Raw genomic sequence first — 16,779 nt, forward strand, 5'->3', positions numbered from 1 at the left:
GATGGTAGTTCCAATGCCCCAATCCCAAACGCTCCACCGTACTGCACATTGGGGATTGTGCAGAGTTCAGGCAGTAATGCAGTGTCATGTGTACTGGCCTGGTATTGACCCCAGCTATAGAACACACCATCCAGAATTGCTTGACCTGTGCCCACACTCCATCACCCCCCCCCCACCCCCCCACACACACAGGGTGACCACACCTGACAAATAGTGCATGTTGCCTTGTGTGGACCATTTTGGGCAATAATGTGACTGCTAGTTTTCAGGCCCTCTCTAACTGTCCCTATGTGGCATGAGCGGCTACCATCATCACAGGAGCTACCACCCAGTCCTATTCATCAGATTTCCACCCTGATTTCCAACAAAGTCTCTCAGTTCACAGCATCTGCATTTCCGGATTTTTGTCAACACAGTAGTAGTATGCACCTGACCAATGCACCTTTCCATCCTGCATCTAATTCAGGAGCTGAGTGGACAGTCAGGACCTTCAAAATGCAGATGCGCAAAATAATGATGACAGCCAACTCTGAGGGGACACACTCACCAGCTTCCTTGCCACCCACCAGTCTATCCCCATATATGGACATAGCCCAGCCAAACTTTTACCCAGGAGCAGATCCTGCAACCCTCTTCGTCCTGCTGCATCTGGCTCCGAGTCCCTCTTCCTGTGCGCACAGATATTACCAGGTGGACTCCTACATCTGGGCTCATACTTTTGTCTGTTCCTCTTTGTAGACCCAAAGTGTCATTGGCAGCAAGGGATGGTAAATGTTTGAGCTTGCAGTCACCCAGGAGCATCTAGTTGATGCAATGAAATCAGCTCTGCCGCTACAAGTCAGTTTGCCCACCCACTTCCCTTCAGCTACCGACTGAGCAAGGTCTACAAAATGATGCCCCAGACACATCTGCCCAACAGCCTGCCTGCTACTACTGCAAGCTCATCAGTCGTCTTTGGCATTGATAGTGAGTCGACAATGACCATTGATGGGAGCCAGTGGAGATGGAACCACTTCCACCCTCTAGGCCACTTTTGGCTCCCACCAACACCAGTGCCCTTGTCACCACACAATTGATAGAGGTGGTGATCTTTCAGACTAAGATGCCCAAGGAGGCCGAGCATTTCCATCTCCTACATGACCTCCACCCACTCCCTTGCTGGCAGGGCCAAACTGAGCCCCAAAACCCATTGATCAGTTGGTGATCCCACTGCCTGAACCAGCATCCAACATGTCAATCTTGTCAATAACCTGTCTTTTATGGGGCTTCCAGCATATCTCTCTCTCTCTCTCTCTCTCTCTCTCTCTCTCTCCATTTCCTCAACATAGTCAATGTTGGTTGGTTGGTTGGTTTGGGGGATGAAAGGGACCAGACTGCTACGGTCATCGGTCCCTTTTTCCAAAGACAAAGAACACCCACAGAGAATAAAAACGAGGAACAGAATAGAACACAGACGAAACAGAACAAGAGAAACTCAAAGACAAGACAAAACGAACTAAAACCACACAGAGTGTGACGGTGGTTGGCCGACCATAGAAATAAAAAAAGGAAAAGCCAACCACTTAGAAACACGTTAAAAAACCAGTTGAAAAGCATAAGCCAAAGGCCAGAATCAACAAAACAATAACATAAATCAAACACTCAGATTAAATGATAAAAGCCCCCTGCCCGAATAAAACGTAAAACTAAGTCAGCCATAGCCGAGTCATCTGTTAAAAGGGCAGGGAGCGTGTCAGGCAGTGCGAACGACTGCCTGAGCACAGCTAAAAGTGGACAGTCCAATAAAATGTGGACCGCCGTCAAAATGGAGCCGCAGCGACATAAAGGTGGGTCCTCCCGTCGCAGTAAATAACTGTGTGTCAGCCGGGAGTGGCCAATTCGGAGCCGACAAAGGACGACTGAGTCCCTGCGGTTGGCTCGCATGGATGACCGCCACACAGTCGTCGTCTCCTTAATGGCACGGAGTTTATTGTGCGTGATCCGATCGTGCCACTCAGCGTCCCAAATCGTAAAAACTTTTCGGCAGAGGACTGCCCGCAAATCAGTCTCTGGGAGGCCAACATCCAGAGACGGTTGTCCCGTGGCCTCCTTCGCCAGGCGGTCAGCATGTTCATTGCCCGGGATACCGACATGACCGGGGGTCCATACAAAGACCACAGAGCGGCCGCAACGCGCAAGAGTATGCAGGGACTCATGGATAGCCATCACCAGACGGGAACGAGGAAAACACTGGTCGAGAGCTCGTAAACTGCTCAGGGAATCGCTACAGATAACGAAGGACTCACCTGAGCAGGAGCGGATATACTCTAGGGCTCGAAAGATGGCGACCAGCTCCGCAGTGTAAACGCTGCAGCCAGCCGGCAAGGAACGTTGTTCGGAGTGGTCCCCTAGAGTGAGCGCATAACCGACTCGACCAGCAACCATCGAGCCGTCGGTGTAAACAATGCCAGAGCCCTGATACGTGGCCAGGATGGAATGAAAGCGGCGGCGGAAGGCCTCTGGAGGGACTGAATCCTTCGGGCACTCTGCCAAGTCGAGCCGAAGGCAAGGGCGACGAACACACCATGGGGGTGTATGCAAAGTAGCCCGGAAAGGAGGTGGAACAGTGAAAACCTGAAGCCCAGAGAGAAGCTCTTTGACGCGGACCGCTATTGTACAACCAGAGCGGGGCCGACGTTCTGGCAGACGGACGACCGATCGTGGGAACAGGAGACGATAGTTAGGATGCCCGGGCGAGCTTAGAACATGGGCAGTATAAGCGGCCAGCAAACGTTGGCGTCGGAACCGCAGTGGAGGGACACCTGCCTCCACTAGTACGCTGTCCACAGGGCTGGTGCGGAAAGCACCAGTGGCAAGGCGTATCCCGCTGTGGAGAATTGGGTCCAGCCCCCGTAACGCAGATGGGGATGCTGAGCCATAAGCCAGGCTCCCATAATCCAGGCGGGACTGGATGAGCGCCTGGTAGAGCCGTAACAGGGTAGAGCGGTCGGCGCCCCAGCGGGTGTGGCTCAAACATCGCAGAGCATTGAGATGCCGCCAACATGCCTGTTTGAGCTGCCGGATATGAGGCAGCCAAGTCAACCGGGCATCGAAAACCACCCCCAAAAACCTGTGGGTCTCCACCACAGCAAGCAGTTCGTCGGCAAGATAAAGCTGCGGCTCAGGATGGACTGTGCGGCGCCGGCAGAAATGCATAACGCGGGTCTTGGCTGCCGAAAACTGAAACCCATGCGCTACAGCCCAAGACTGCGCCTTGCGGATAGCGCCCTGTAGCTGACGTTCAACCGCTGCAATGCCAGTAGAGCTGTAATAAAGGCAGAAGTCGTCAGCATACAGGGAAGCGGAGACAGAATTTCCCACGGCCGCAGCAAGCCCGTTAATGGCTATTAAAAACAGACAGACACTTAAAACAGAACCCTGTGGCACACCGTTCTCCTGGACGTGGGAGGAACTAGACGAGGCCGCGACTTGCACGCGGAAGGTACGACACGACAGAAAATTGCGGATAAAAATCGGCAGAGGACCCCGAAGACCCCATCCATGAAGCGTAGAAAGGATGTGATGACGCCATGTCGTATCGTACGCCTTCCGCATGTCGAAAAAGACAGCGACCAGGTGCTGACGGCGGGCAAAGGCAGTACGGATGGCCGACTCCAGGCTCACCAGATTGTCGGTGGCGGAGCGGCCTTTACGGAACCCACCCTGAGACGGAGCAAGAAGGCCCCGAGACTCCAGTACCCAATTCAAGCGCCGGCTCACCATACGTTCAAGCAACTTGCAAAGAACGTTGGTGAGGCTAATGGGACGGTAGCTGTCCACCTCCAGAGGGTTCTTTCCAGGTTTCAAAACGGGGATGACAACGCCTTCCCGCCATTGTGACGGAAACTCCCCCTCGACCCAAAGACGGTTGTAAAGATCGAGAAGGCGCCGCTGGCAGTCCACTGAAAGGTGTTTCAGCATCTGACAGTGGATGCCATCTGGCCCAGGAGCGGTATCAGGGCAAGCAGCTAGGGCACTGCGAAATTCCCACTCACTAAATGGAGCATTGTAAGATTCTGGGTGGTTGGTGCGAAACGAAAGGCTCCGACGTTCCATCCGCTCTTTAATGGAGCGGAAGGCCTGGGGGTAATTCGCAGAGGCGGAACTCATAGAAAAATGCTCTGCTAAGCGATTTGCAATGACGTCGGAGTCAGTACAAACTGCTCCATTCAGTGAGAGCGCAGGGACGCTGGCAGGGGTCCGATGGCCGTAGACGCGTCGAATCTTGGCCCAGACCTGCGATGGAGTGACATGGAGGCCAATGGTGGATACATACCGCTCCCAGCACTCCTTCTTGCCTTGGCGGATAAGGAGGCGGGTCCGCGCACGCAGCCGTTTGAAGGCGATAAGGTGGTCGATGGAGGGATGTCGCTTGTGACGCTGGAGCGCCCGCCGGCGATCTTTAATCGCTTCAGCGATCTCAGGCGACCACCAAGGCACAGTCCGCCGCCGAGGGGACCCACAGGAACGGGGAATGGCTGATTCGGCGGCAGTAACGATGCCGGTGGTGACCGATTGAACCACAGCATCAATGTCATCAGTACAGAGAGGCTCAAAAGCGGCAGTGGAGGAGAACAAGTCCCAGTCAGCCTTATTCATAGCCCATCTGCTAGGGCGCCCAGAAGAGTGGCGCTGTGGTAGTGACAGAAAGATCGGAAAGTGGTCACTACCACACAGGTCGTCATGCACACTCCATTGGACAGACGGTAAGAGGCTAGGGCTACAGATTGAAAGGTCAATGGCGGAGTAGGTGCCATGCGCCACACTGAAGTGTGTGAAGGCACCATCATTTAACAGCGAGAGATCGAGCTGCGACAATAAATGCTCAATGATGGCGCCTCGACCTGTGGCCACTGACCCACCCCACAGAGGGTTATGGGCGTTTAAGTCGCCCAATAGCAAGAAAGGTGGCGGCAATTGGGCGACCAGTGCAGCCAGGACTTGCTGTGAGACATCACCATCCGGTGGAATGTAAAGACTGCAGACGGTAACAGCCTGTGGCGTCCACACGCGTACAGCGACAGCCTCTAAAGGCGTCTGGAGAGGGACAGACTCGCTGTGCAGAGTGTGAAGGACATATATGCAGACGCCACCAGACACCCTTTCATAAGCTGCTCGGTTCTTAAAATAACCCCGATAGCCACGGAGGGCGGGGGTTCGCATTGCTGGAAACCAAGTTTCCTGGAGAGCAATGCAAAAGAAAGGGTGAAGGCTGATAAGTTGGCGGAGCTCAGCTAGATGGTGGAAGAAACCGCTGCAGTTCCACTGGAGGATGGTGTTGTCCATGGCTGGGAAAGGCGTGACGGGACTGGGAAGGCAGATTACGCCGCAGGGTCACCTGCTGCCTCCGATGGAGCACCCGTGCAAATGCCATCCATTGCGTCCGAGGGGCCGGCAATAGCGAGGTCCTCAGCGGACGCAAGAAGCTCCACCTCGTCGTCAGAGGCAGAGCTTGTAGGAAGCGGTGGGATGGGTGCCACCACAACATCGTTTGTCTTGGGGACTTTCTTCTTTTTCAGCTTGTCGCGCTGTGCCTTCGGTGGTTCAGGCTTCATGGGCTTCACTGGGTCAGTCTCAGGGACAGACGACGACCGCGAGGCCCGACGACCAGGGACTGGCGGTTGTTTCAAGCCCTTGCGGGCGTCAGCTTTTCCACTGGTCGGGACGTGCGAAGGGAGGTCCCCAAGGGATCCCTTCCTGGCGAGAGTAGCCGAAGAAGTCTTACGCTTCTCCGGCTGGGAAGGGGGAGCTGATGTCCCCGATGGTTTTGAGGGTGTTGCTCCTGGAGGAGATGGAGCAGGAGCAACAGGGTGTGAAGTGCCCCCCACAAGCAAGGGGGGTTTTGGATGCTGACCAATCACAGAACCAACCGTATGGGACGACACAGGAGATGGAAGAACCGTCGTAGCAGCAGCGGCGTACGTTGACTTCATTGGCACAGGATGGAGTCTCTCATATTTCCGCCGAGCCTCAGAGTACGTCAGGCGGTCCAGGGTTTTATATTCCATTATCTTCCGTTCTTTCTGGAAGATCCTACAGTCCGGCGAGCAGGGGGAATGGTGTTCTCCGCAGTTAACACAGATAGGAGGCGGGGCACATGGAGTATCAGGATGCGAAGGACGTCCACAATCCCGACACGTGATGCTGGAAGTACACCGAGATGACATGTGCCCGAACTTCCAGCATTTAAAACACCGCATCGGAGGAGGGATATATGGCTTCACATCACAACGGTAAACCATCACCTTAACCTTTTCGGGTAAAACATCACCCTCAAAGGCCAAGATGAAGGCACCGGTGGCTACCTGATTATCCCTCGGACCCCGATGGACGCGCCGGACGAAGTGAACACCTCGTCGTTCGAGGTTGGCGCGTAATTCATCGTCGGACTGCAGAAGAAGATCCCTGTGGAATATAATACCCTGGACCATGTTGAGACTCTTATGCGGCGTGATGCTAACGGAAACATCCCCCAACTTGTCACAATTGAGCAACCTCCGTGACTGGGCAGAGGATGCCGTTTTGATGAGCACAGAACCAGAGCGCATCTTGGACAAGCCCTCCACCTCCCCGAACTTGTCCTCTACATGCTCCACAAAAAACTGGGGCTTTGTCGACATAAACGATTCTCCATCAACCCGTGTACACACGAGGTACCGGGGTGAATATTCTCCACTGCCTGTTGTAGCAAGACGTTCCTCCCATGGAGTAGCGAGGGAGGGAAACGATCTCGGATCAAATTTCTTCCCGTTGAGGTTAGACCTCGATCGCTTAGAGACTGCTGGTGGAGGCCCACCAGCGAGAGACGATGTACCACGCTTCATTGCGGGTCATCCGCCCTGATGCCACCTACTCCGACCAAGGGCCCTCCCCACGGGCGCCACCCAGCCGCAGCAATAGCCACCTGGCAGGACGGCCATTGCCGGGAGTCCTGATGCCCCAAGGAGATGGGCATCTACTCCTTGGCATACGTGGGGAGTTAACGGCGCAGGCATCAGTAGAGCGATCCCTGTGTTGTCAGGGGGCTACAACCAAGAGGGTACATGGCGGCCCCACCACAACGGACTGGCTACCGTGCTGGATCTTAGGTGCAAAACTGACCAAAGTCGTCGTCGCAGATAAAAGAAACACTGCAGAGTGCAGCGTGGGAATCGCCCAAGAGATCGAAAACGAGCGGGACACCATTGCAACGACGAGAAAGCCGGCTAAAGGTCTAAGTGCACGACGGATACAGTGCACCACGTAAGGCGCCCTTCCCCAATTGGCTCGCTCTTCGGAATAATTTAGAAAGATGGAGGTCAAACCCGAGAGGGGACCATCACATAAGGCCGAAACATTTGAGACTCCTTTTAGTCGCCTCTTACGACAGGCAGGAATACCGCGGGCCTATTCTTACCCCCGAACCCGCAGGGGGAATAGTCAATGTGGGCCAGGCCATTTCTGACCCTGTGTACTAATTAATGATGAGAGGTTTAGTACCCAGCAGTGATTTGGCTTCCCCACCCAGCCCAAGTATTGATATGGAGAACAGGTAAGAGATACTCAGGCTACATACTCCAGCTGCAGCTTGCTCCCGCTTGAGGTGCCACCACATTAAGCATGTCACATGGAGTCACATACTGATGCGAGACTGCCTTGAAAATACTACAGTATGACACACGTCAGTCTGTCTTTCACTGGTCTTTGAAGCCTTTAGCTTTATGTCATTGAACAGTAGAGTTTTGACCTCGCCTGTACTACATTTGTGGTTTTCATTGCTCCTTGGACTGTTGTGTATGCTTAGCATGACTTCAACATTTTCCGGACTTGTTTTGAGATAGCCATTCACTTCATGAACTTTGCCGCCATTGACCTTGGCAGCCAATTGTTGTTCCACAAGTCTCTGCATTACTGCCAGAATGAGTGATCTTATATTGTGTTCTACCTACACAGAGTAGGATAGGAAAAGAAATGTCTTTGAACAATTTAGGAAAAGACAGATTGCTGCTTATCATAAAGAAGACACATCAACTTTCAGGCAGGCACAACTAAAAGACACTCACATAAAGCTTTCAGCCACAGCCTTTGTCGGTAAAAGACACACACACAAGCAAGCACACATCACACACACAACTGCCAACTCTAGCATCTCAGGCTGGAATGCAACATCAGATGGGATGCAAGCAGCAATCTGTAGGGGGCAGGAAAGGGGAAGGGATAGTAGTGTATGGCGGAGAAAGGGGAAGCTCTTCATATTCCAGTTCCATCACAGGTTTATTCTACCCCATCAGGGGCTGGGCCACCTGTGAAAGCAGCCATGTCATTTACCAGCTACAGCTTTTTATGTCGGTATGATTACCAACCAGATGTCCACCAAGACAAACAGCCACTGCCAAACTCTGGCACAACATGCAGCTGAATATAACACACTTGATTTCAATGGCTGCTTCACTGCCCATCACCATTTTTTCTGAATTGCGCTGATGGGAGTTATCCTTACAACACATTCTCCGCTCCCGTAATTATCCCTGCCTCAACACACTGTCTCCACATCCTCCACCCAACAGCCCCCCCCCCCCCCATCCTATCATCTCCTCCCCATACTCATCTACCACCATATTTATTTGCTGCCCCCTGCCGATGCACCCACCCATCTTTCCCCGCTCCTCTCCTCTTTTGCTCCATTTTTTCCCCCACCTCCTTGCCCCACAACCTCATGATGTTGCACCTGTTGGCAGTCTAGTCTCTGCACACTTCACCAGACAGCATTTGTCTCTCCCCCCACCTGTACAGACTATCCTTCACCTTTCCCTTACCATTCCCCTTCCCATTCCCCTTCCCCTTTCCCACCCATACACTACCATCATTTCCCCTTCCCTGCCCCCTCCACATTGCTGTTTGCATCCCACGTGATGTTGCATCCCAGACCGAGATACCGGAGTTGTGGTTGTGTGTGCATGAGGTGTGCTTGCTTTGTGTGTGTGTGTGTGTGTGTGTGTGTGTGTGTGTGTGTTTTACTGGTGAAGGCTGTAGCCAAAAGCTTTATGTGAGTGTCTTTTAATTGTGCCTGTCTGCAATTTGACGTTTTTTCTTTACAGTAAGTAGCAATCTGCCTTTCCCTACAATGTCGATATTCCTACCTGAAGTTTCCATTTTTTAAATGTCTTTGAAGGCAGGTAAAAGTTATTTCTCTTTATAACTCCATATGTAAGAGGAATTCTTAGGTGGAAATAAGTAGACAGTTTCCAACTGTAAATAGTCAAGATGTAGCCTTATAAATACAAACTGTCTTAATTGCCTCTGCGATCATTTGCTTAACTGACACATTCCACAGTATAACATTTATCAAGAATGTGAATATGTTAGTGAAAAGTCCTAGTTGGAATGTAAATAATTTAAGGACTAAGGTTAACAACTTACCACGTAGTTGTGATGAGTTGATGACAGGAACATAAACAAGAGTCTTGTTAGATTCAGCTATTTTTGCCATAAAAATAATTGCCGACTGTGGAAAAACAGAAATAATAATCAAGAGTCATGTTTATGTAGCTGTTGACAGCACCTCAACTATTCTGTGAGTTGTTCCTGTTTCTTCTTAATTATTTATCATCAATATAAACTACAAAAATTTTAGAGTTACACAGTTTAAAATTTATCTATATATATTTAACTACCTGGCAGCCAGATATCAATTGCACTAATAAAAATAGAATTCATGCTCATAATAGCCTCTCCTTGCAAATCCATAGTCACCCCCAAAGTTAATTGGCTTTATAGGGATCTGTATTGGACAAATTCTCAATCTTTTTTCCTGCTACATGGCAGAGTATTGAAGTTTCCATTTTGCATAAACATATTATGATCATTAAATGAAATTTTGGACAGACAAATATCAAACATTCATTTCTGAAAATTATTTCTAGTACCTTAATAATCTGAATTTATGTTCCCTCTTGTGAATTATATTACCTATAATCTGATTTTAAGTTGATGTGTCATTATCAGTTGTGAATATTGCACAAAGATATGCATAATTTAAGTGATAAAATTTAATGATTCCTTGCAAAATTGGTAAAATATAACATCTGATGGATGGCTCTGAGCACTATGGGACTTAACATCTATGGTCATCAGTCCCCTAGAACTTAGAACTACTTAAACCTAACTAACCTAAGGACATCACACAACACCCAGCCATCACGAGGCAGAGAAAATCCCTGACCCCGCCGGGAATCGAACCCGGGAACCCGGGCGTGGGAAGCGAGAACGCTACCGCACGACCACGAGATGCGGGCAACATCTGCTGTGAACAGATTTCTTCTGTTGCTCATCATTTTTATGTGACAATTCAGTTTTACTTTCCTTCATATTTTTAGCCAATAGAAGGCCTCATTCACGTGCTTGTTACTGTCTAGCTAAATGATGACTGTTTTGGTGTTTGCCAAGGTTGCATCTTGCTAAAGTTGCTTCTGATGTGTTACTCAAATATCACTACTACTAATGATTGTTGTTTGGTGTCTACATACTTGGAATTGTGCCACAACAATTGACACCTTGCTGCTGCCTCCTTCAGTCAGCATTGTCAGATAGGTTGTCTGTCAAAATATTGTAGTTTCACGGACACCGCATGACACACTGTCTGACTGTATTGGGAAATCCTTAAGCAGCCATACTGGAATACATTTCCATGTACCAAGAGGAAAATGTTAATATTGTTCCACTGAATCTACATTACCCAAGTAGATGTTTCACAATTAGGAGTACTGGTCCTCCTCTGTAGCTAAGTGTTCCTTGGTGAGAGGACCAGAGAGGCCTGCAATCAGCCTTGTGATTTCAATTCAGGAGTACTTGTGTGAGCATTATCTGCTCCAAGGTGGGGAAAATGACGCCTTTGGCAGAGGATGACATGATGAGTGGTCGGTACCCCATTAGGGCTGTGACAAGAAATTAGTTTTAATTTCTTGTAGCTCAGTTTACAAAGTGTAGGTCTGAATTGTGCATGTAGTGTGTTGCTTTCTTGATTCTGCTATGGTGTTTGTTATATCCAGAATCTTTCTATGGAAATGGGGAATGAAGTGCATAATTTTAATTTTTAAAATCTCTCGTACCACAGTTAATGGTTTATTGTTTGATATAGGTTATAATAATAATAATAATAATTATTATTATTATTATTATTAGTGTGCTTTTGTAATGTGTTAATTCATATTTTTTTGTTGAACACAGTATTTTCCTTTCATAGTGAGCTTATTTCTTTTGTTTTTCTACTGTAGGCATAATGTAATAAATGATGATGAATATGGATTATTATTATTATTATTATCATTATCATCATCATCATCCATTATGCTTGTTATCATCCATTATGCTTGTAATCAGTTGTTGTTCTCTAGTTACATTTGCTAAATTTCACTATCTGTTGTTAGTGCAAAATACCATGTCACTACCTGGTATATATTTTTATTTTATTATTATTCCTATAGTTTGTTAAAAGAATCTTGCAGCACACTCAGGGAACATGACATTGCTTGCATTACACATCCAATACGTTTTTGATTTTTGCTGCTATACGACTTTGGTGATACACTTGGAAAATAATTGTGAACTGGCTCACATGTAGCCATTGTTGTACTAGGACAGAATACTAGCACATGCCACATGCCATTGAAGGGTAATTTTATTAAAGCACTTATTCAGAGGCATTTTGTTAGTTTACTCAGGAATTTATTTTGTAACATTTTTGACTGAGTTCTTCACTCAAATGAGAGTCCGGTCGTTCTAAAGTGGATCTAAACAAATCCATCTGCAAAAATAACTTCATTTTGAAATGCAGCAGGCCATTCAGTGAGCCTCTCTTCATTTTTTGGGCATCTTTAATTATGCAAATCGAGGGGAGTTGAATTAGCTCGACGTGATATGTATTATCACAGTGACAAGATATGATGAGTTCACTTCCTCTTCTTCATTTTCTTACAATCTAATGTGGTGCTGTGTACTTTCAGTTGCTTTCTGGGCTTATATTAGAAGCAGGGAGTGCTATGAACATGAGACTGGTGCCATGTTGCTAGGCCTGGTGAAACAAGTTGCTGCCGCCGCCAGGGGGGGGGGGGGGGCTCTGGCCTTTGGCAGAAACGAAAAGAATGGCAGGTGGACTGCCCAGGGGGATGAAGGTTGCTTGGGCAGACAGCGCGCTAGTGGACAAGCCGTTGTTCATTATGATGGTCATTGGGTGACTGAGATAAAAATGCCTTTGTTCCAAAAATCAGTTTTCTGCCAATGGGCAATAGATGCTGGAAGTTTGTGAAGTGACATACTTGAGGAGATAAACCTCTCCTAGCATTCCTAAAAAAAAACTCAAAAACAACTCAGACCTACTTTACAGATGGACACTGTAGCAGAGTCGGCTACCAGCCAAGTAGCAAGCTTTTTGTATTTTCACAGGACTTGCAGTGTGAGGCTAGCTGATGGCAGAATGATCACCAATTGATGTGTTAGTTGTGACGACATCATGTGGCCATAACACATGGCAGCAAACTTTTTAGAAAGTAGGAGGAATGAATTTGATTCTTTGGCCTATGGGTGTTTTGGCATTTTTGGGCGTAAAATCTTGACTGTGAGACAATTAGACCATTGGGCAGTGCTGTCAACTATTTACAAGTTTGGTGGATGCATAGTGTTGGTGGGGAGACAGCAGCAAACTTCATTTTGAGAGACATGAGAAAGTTAGTCAATTGGAAAGATGTGGATGAGGGGGGACTCGTGTCTGGGCCGCAGAAGAGAGGAGTCAGTTGAGAGCTGTGGAGGCTAAATTGCAGCTACAGTTTTAAGTCCAAGGGTTACTTTTCTCTACTTTGTTTAAAGTTCAGAGAAGATTATGGTTAACATCACTTACAGCTCCGGCATATCAGGGCAACCAAGAGTGTTGTGGTTCAGTTGTGAGACAGCTGCCACTGGCTCATGTGTCAGCACTTCCTCATTTCTGTAGGATCTTTGGGTGATAGTTGCAGACAAGTCACCAAGATTGTCATAGTCATGCTACTGTGCCTGTCTCACAGAATTAGGTCTCAGATTTTATGCATCTCTGCCACTTTCAGTAACTTTGCCTACTCAGAGCATTAGTTAACACGATGTATAGTAGGGAACATCTCTGTAATGTTTTTGATAATAAACCATAGTGTTATTTAAATATTGAGTTCATTATCTTAACCAGTTCATTTAAATGATAATATTTGTCGCTAGATACTTTGCTAGGATCAATCAGTTAATACATTACTAAATCTGTTGTACAAACTAAATTTAGCACTCGGTCCCAAGGATGTGACTGATTCTTGATTAATCTCAGATTCAGATGGATGACACATTTTTCTTTCATAATCAGGTTTTGTGATTTCCTCACGAAAAATGTACAGTGAGCTTAAATGTCATAACAAAAGCTCCTTAAGACTTGTTGTCATAGTTTGTGAAGCAACAAGCAAATATATGCAGTTTCAGGAAATGAAATAGAGGTCTGTGTTTGATCTAATATTACATTTGAAATTGTAATTTAAGTTTTTACTATGCATTAATTGTGATTGTTATGCCAAAACCTTTAAAGGCACAGTTGTAATTTTGGAATACTTTGAAGTAAGGAAAATATATTGTTTTAATCAATTTTACATGTTTTATGAGTTTCTTTTGTTTTCCAGGCACGTGGTAAAAGTGGCCCTTTGTTTACATTTGACGTGCATGATGATGTCAGACTAGTGAATGATGCAAGTGTCGAGAAGGAAGAATCACATGCAGGCAAGGTTTTGTTAAGGAGCTGGTACGAAAGAAACAAACACATTTTTCCAGCAAGCCGCTGGGAACCGTATGATCCAACAAAAAGTTACGACAAATACACAGTCTCGGATAGAAATACAAAGAAATGAAAAGCATTGTTTTTAAAACATAGACAAGACAATCAAAAGTTAAATGTATTGTACATTTAAGAAATGATTGGTCAGACTTTCTGTACGGTAAATTTTTCAAAAGACCATTGCTTTATTTATGTAAAATACATGTAAGATAAAAACTGTGTACAATACATTTAGTGTAACTAACAATTGCAATATATCATGTACTGTTCTCTCTCTTATTGGCTCACTGTCAAAAATTACATGATGTGTTAATTAAAATAATGCTGAATAGTGCTAAACTCTCATCTTTAACTGCCAGGGATGATAGCATATTCTGCACTTACCATCAGGTGTCCCACACAAGGATACGGGATAGTTCTGGAGGAGTTACAGTTTCTCTCCATCCTCCTCTTTCCTAAAATTTTAACTTCTTATCATCCACACTTTAGATGTGTCACATATGCCTACAATTATAATAATACTAATTGTGTGTGTGTGTGTGTGTGAAATATATAAAGGTTTTTGTTATTATTCTATTATTATTTGTCTCTTTCCAAGAAATCAGATTTCACTGTATTTGGAAAGCATTCGTTCAATACAGATCTGCACTCTAAATGGGGGTGAACGTGACTTACAAGAAGAGGCCACGAGGTCAGGATCACAAATTTACTTCAGACTTTAGTAGGAATCTTAACGGACATAGGCTTTTCCTCCTCCTAAATGAAACCCCACTCCAAAAGTGTAATAAACACACTATTGAGATTCAAGTTTACAATTTTTACTTCACACAAAAGACAGAGCATCTTCATTAAACATCCTGCCATGGTGGCATCCGAAACAAGAGAAGTATTTCATAAAAGAAAACTGTTGATATTAAATAAAACTGAAATTACTGAGATAACATTGATTCTCTACCACAATGCAGTGTAATCTTGTCAGGTTTATCTTCCTATAAATCATGAGAAAGAGACGAGGCAAACAATTAAAAAAATTACAGTACTTCAGGTATCCCAGTTTAGGTACACTACATAGCTAAGCATGTAAATGAGGGGAATGCTGTTTCTGTCAGTCATTTCTGCCCCTATTGGGGAAAGTGAAGCTTTCTGTAATGTTTTCGTCATGGAGGCCACTCCCCTTCCTGTCTTGCCTGTATACCTGTGGACTTTTGAACCATGTCAGATTTATCGTCAGCAGCAGGTACAGTCAGCCTGTGAACGAGCACCTTTACCTGGCCGGAATGTTCTCCATAAGTAGTCAGGACATAAGCCCAACTATAAGAGCAAGAAACTGATAAATTTTATATGTTTCCTTGCCATTTTTCAGATTTACTTTCCATATTACTTCATTCTCCAAAAGTTAGCTAAAACATTAGGAAGGTGATACCTGGCAAAATACACACTTTTTTTCTCTCTCTCTCTTTTTTTTTGGGTGGGGGTGGGGGTGTCATGACTTCATAACTATCCCCTTTGGATCTGTACCTTGAGGTGTTACATCAAATCGGTATCATGTTATCAATAACTTACCTCCCTTACTCCTAACCCCTCCATTATTCTATGTAGCTGATGTCATGTATGCAGATCACCAGTGGCGCCACCCATGGTCTGAAAATTGACTAAAAATATTGAAACTAGTCACCAGTAATGAAATAAAACGTCATTGGGATTGTGACTGAATATTTTCATTATTGAAAAATGAATTGCACATGTATTCTGATCGGTTTGTGGAGAAGCCTTGTTTTAACAAAACTAAAAATTAGTGCAAAACTACCTTGTGCAAAATGTCAAGAAACAATAAAAAATGAGTATCTGACTTCTGAAGATGAAACAAAACAGAAGTAGTAGGCAAATGTGCAGTTGTGCACTTTCATATTCTTTTGCCTCCAGATATGCCATAGATGATGCACACTAACAAACTTGTTCATTGCTTCCATAATTTTGCCATCTCTTTTGGTAATGAGATTAGAAAATACAAATTCTTGTAATTGACAATTGCTTCAAATCTCTTCAGGGACTTTGTCTTGTTTTGTTGGGGATGTACTTTGCTAATCATGAAGTGGTTGACTTTCGAAGCTGCTACAAGGTCGCCAGGGGACATGTGGCATAGAGGGTTAAGATTCAGCACTTACTTTCACTGTCCAGTTAGTGGCTCAATTAAAGTTGTAGTGAAAGGAAATGATAAGATACAGCTTTTGCAGCAAAATCTGAACTCATTTTGAAAGCAGCTGCTGTTTAGGAAAGTAAGCACTGCACAGCTATGCACACACCACCTTGCTGCAGTAAACATTCTCTCATTACCATACTCATAGCAGAGGTAAGTAGCTCACATCATAAAAGATGAGAGTAGGGGGAGCTTATCCATGAAGCTACTTTTTCAAGCTCAGTAAAGTTTACTTTACTATCTCTGTGTGATATCTTAAGTGAGAATTATTCAGAATATTTCATTGAGATAGATGTAGCAGGGTGAATAAGTCCCACATCTGCAAATCACTATTATGACAACAGAGTTGCAAACAATGCTTACGACATTGCTGTCGTGACTACACTAGTGGCAAGAAAATGCATTTTTGTAGCTGCTTGATCAGATCTGGACATACAGTCTAATGCAAGACACTGTGCTTTCCAAATTTCAGATATGCGGTATGTCCATCTGTCTAAAAAGACTGAGAAACTGAATGATTTATCACATTGAATACTATTCCCATTTCTGTGACTCAGGTCATGGTCATGACTCACAGCATTGTCTTATCTGTTTTATAATGTATGTCTCTTCTTTTTAGTAGTAATTCTTCACGAAGCATTTTCACTAACTTTTTTTCTCAACTAACTGAGAAAATATTTGTTTTCTTCTCTTATTCTTCATTTTTTCATTGCATTGTAGGCGGTCC

The 16,779-nt window shown here is 45.8% G+C and overlaps 1 protein-coding gene across 3 annotated transcripts in view; it reads left to right on the forward strand.

Annotated features, from left to right (window-relative positions):
- Positions 1-14,193, forward strand: part of LOC126259165 (protein FAM50 homolog) — a 135,851-nt gene extending 121,658 nt beyond the window's left edge. For 2 of the 3 annotated variants that reach the window (XM_049955724.1, XM_049955723.1), the window contains exon 7: positions 13,704-14,193. In XM_049955724.1, coding sequence (XP_049811681.1) covers positions 13,704-13,928 — 225 coding nt within the window. In that variant the 3' untranslated portion in view covers positions 13,929-14,193. The remainder of the gene's footprint in view (positions 1-13,703) is intronic. The other variant, XR_007546476.1, reaches the window with a different exon arrangement.
- The last annotated feature ends 2,586 nt before the right edge of the window (positions 14,194-16,779 follow it).

Source organism: Schistocerca nitens, chromosome 5 (genome assembly GCF_023898315.1).
Source record: "Schistocerca nitens isolate TAMUIC-IGC-003100 chromosome 5, iqSchNite1.1, whole genome shotgun sequence".
In the NCBI taxonomy this organism is placed as follows: domain Eukaryota; kingdom Metazoa; phylum Arthropoda; class Insecta; order Orthoptera; family Acrididae; genus Schistocerca; species Schistocerca nitens.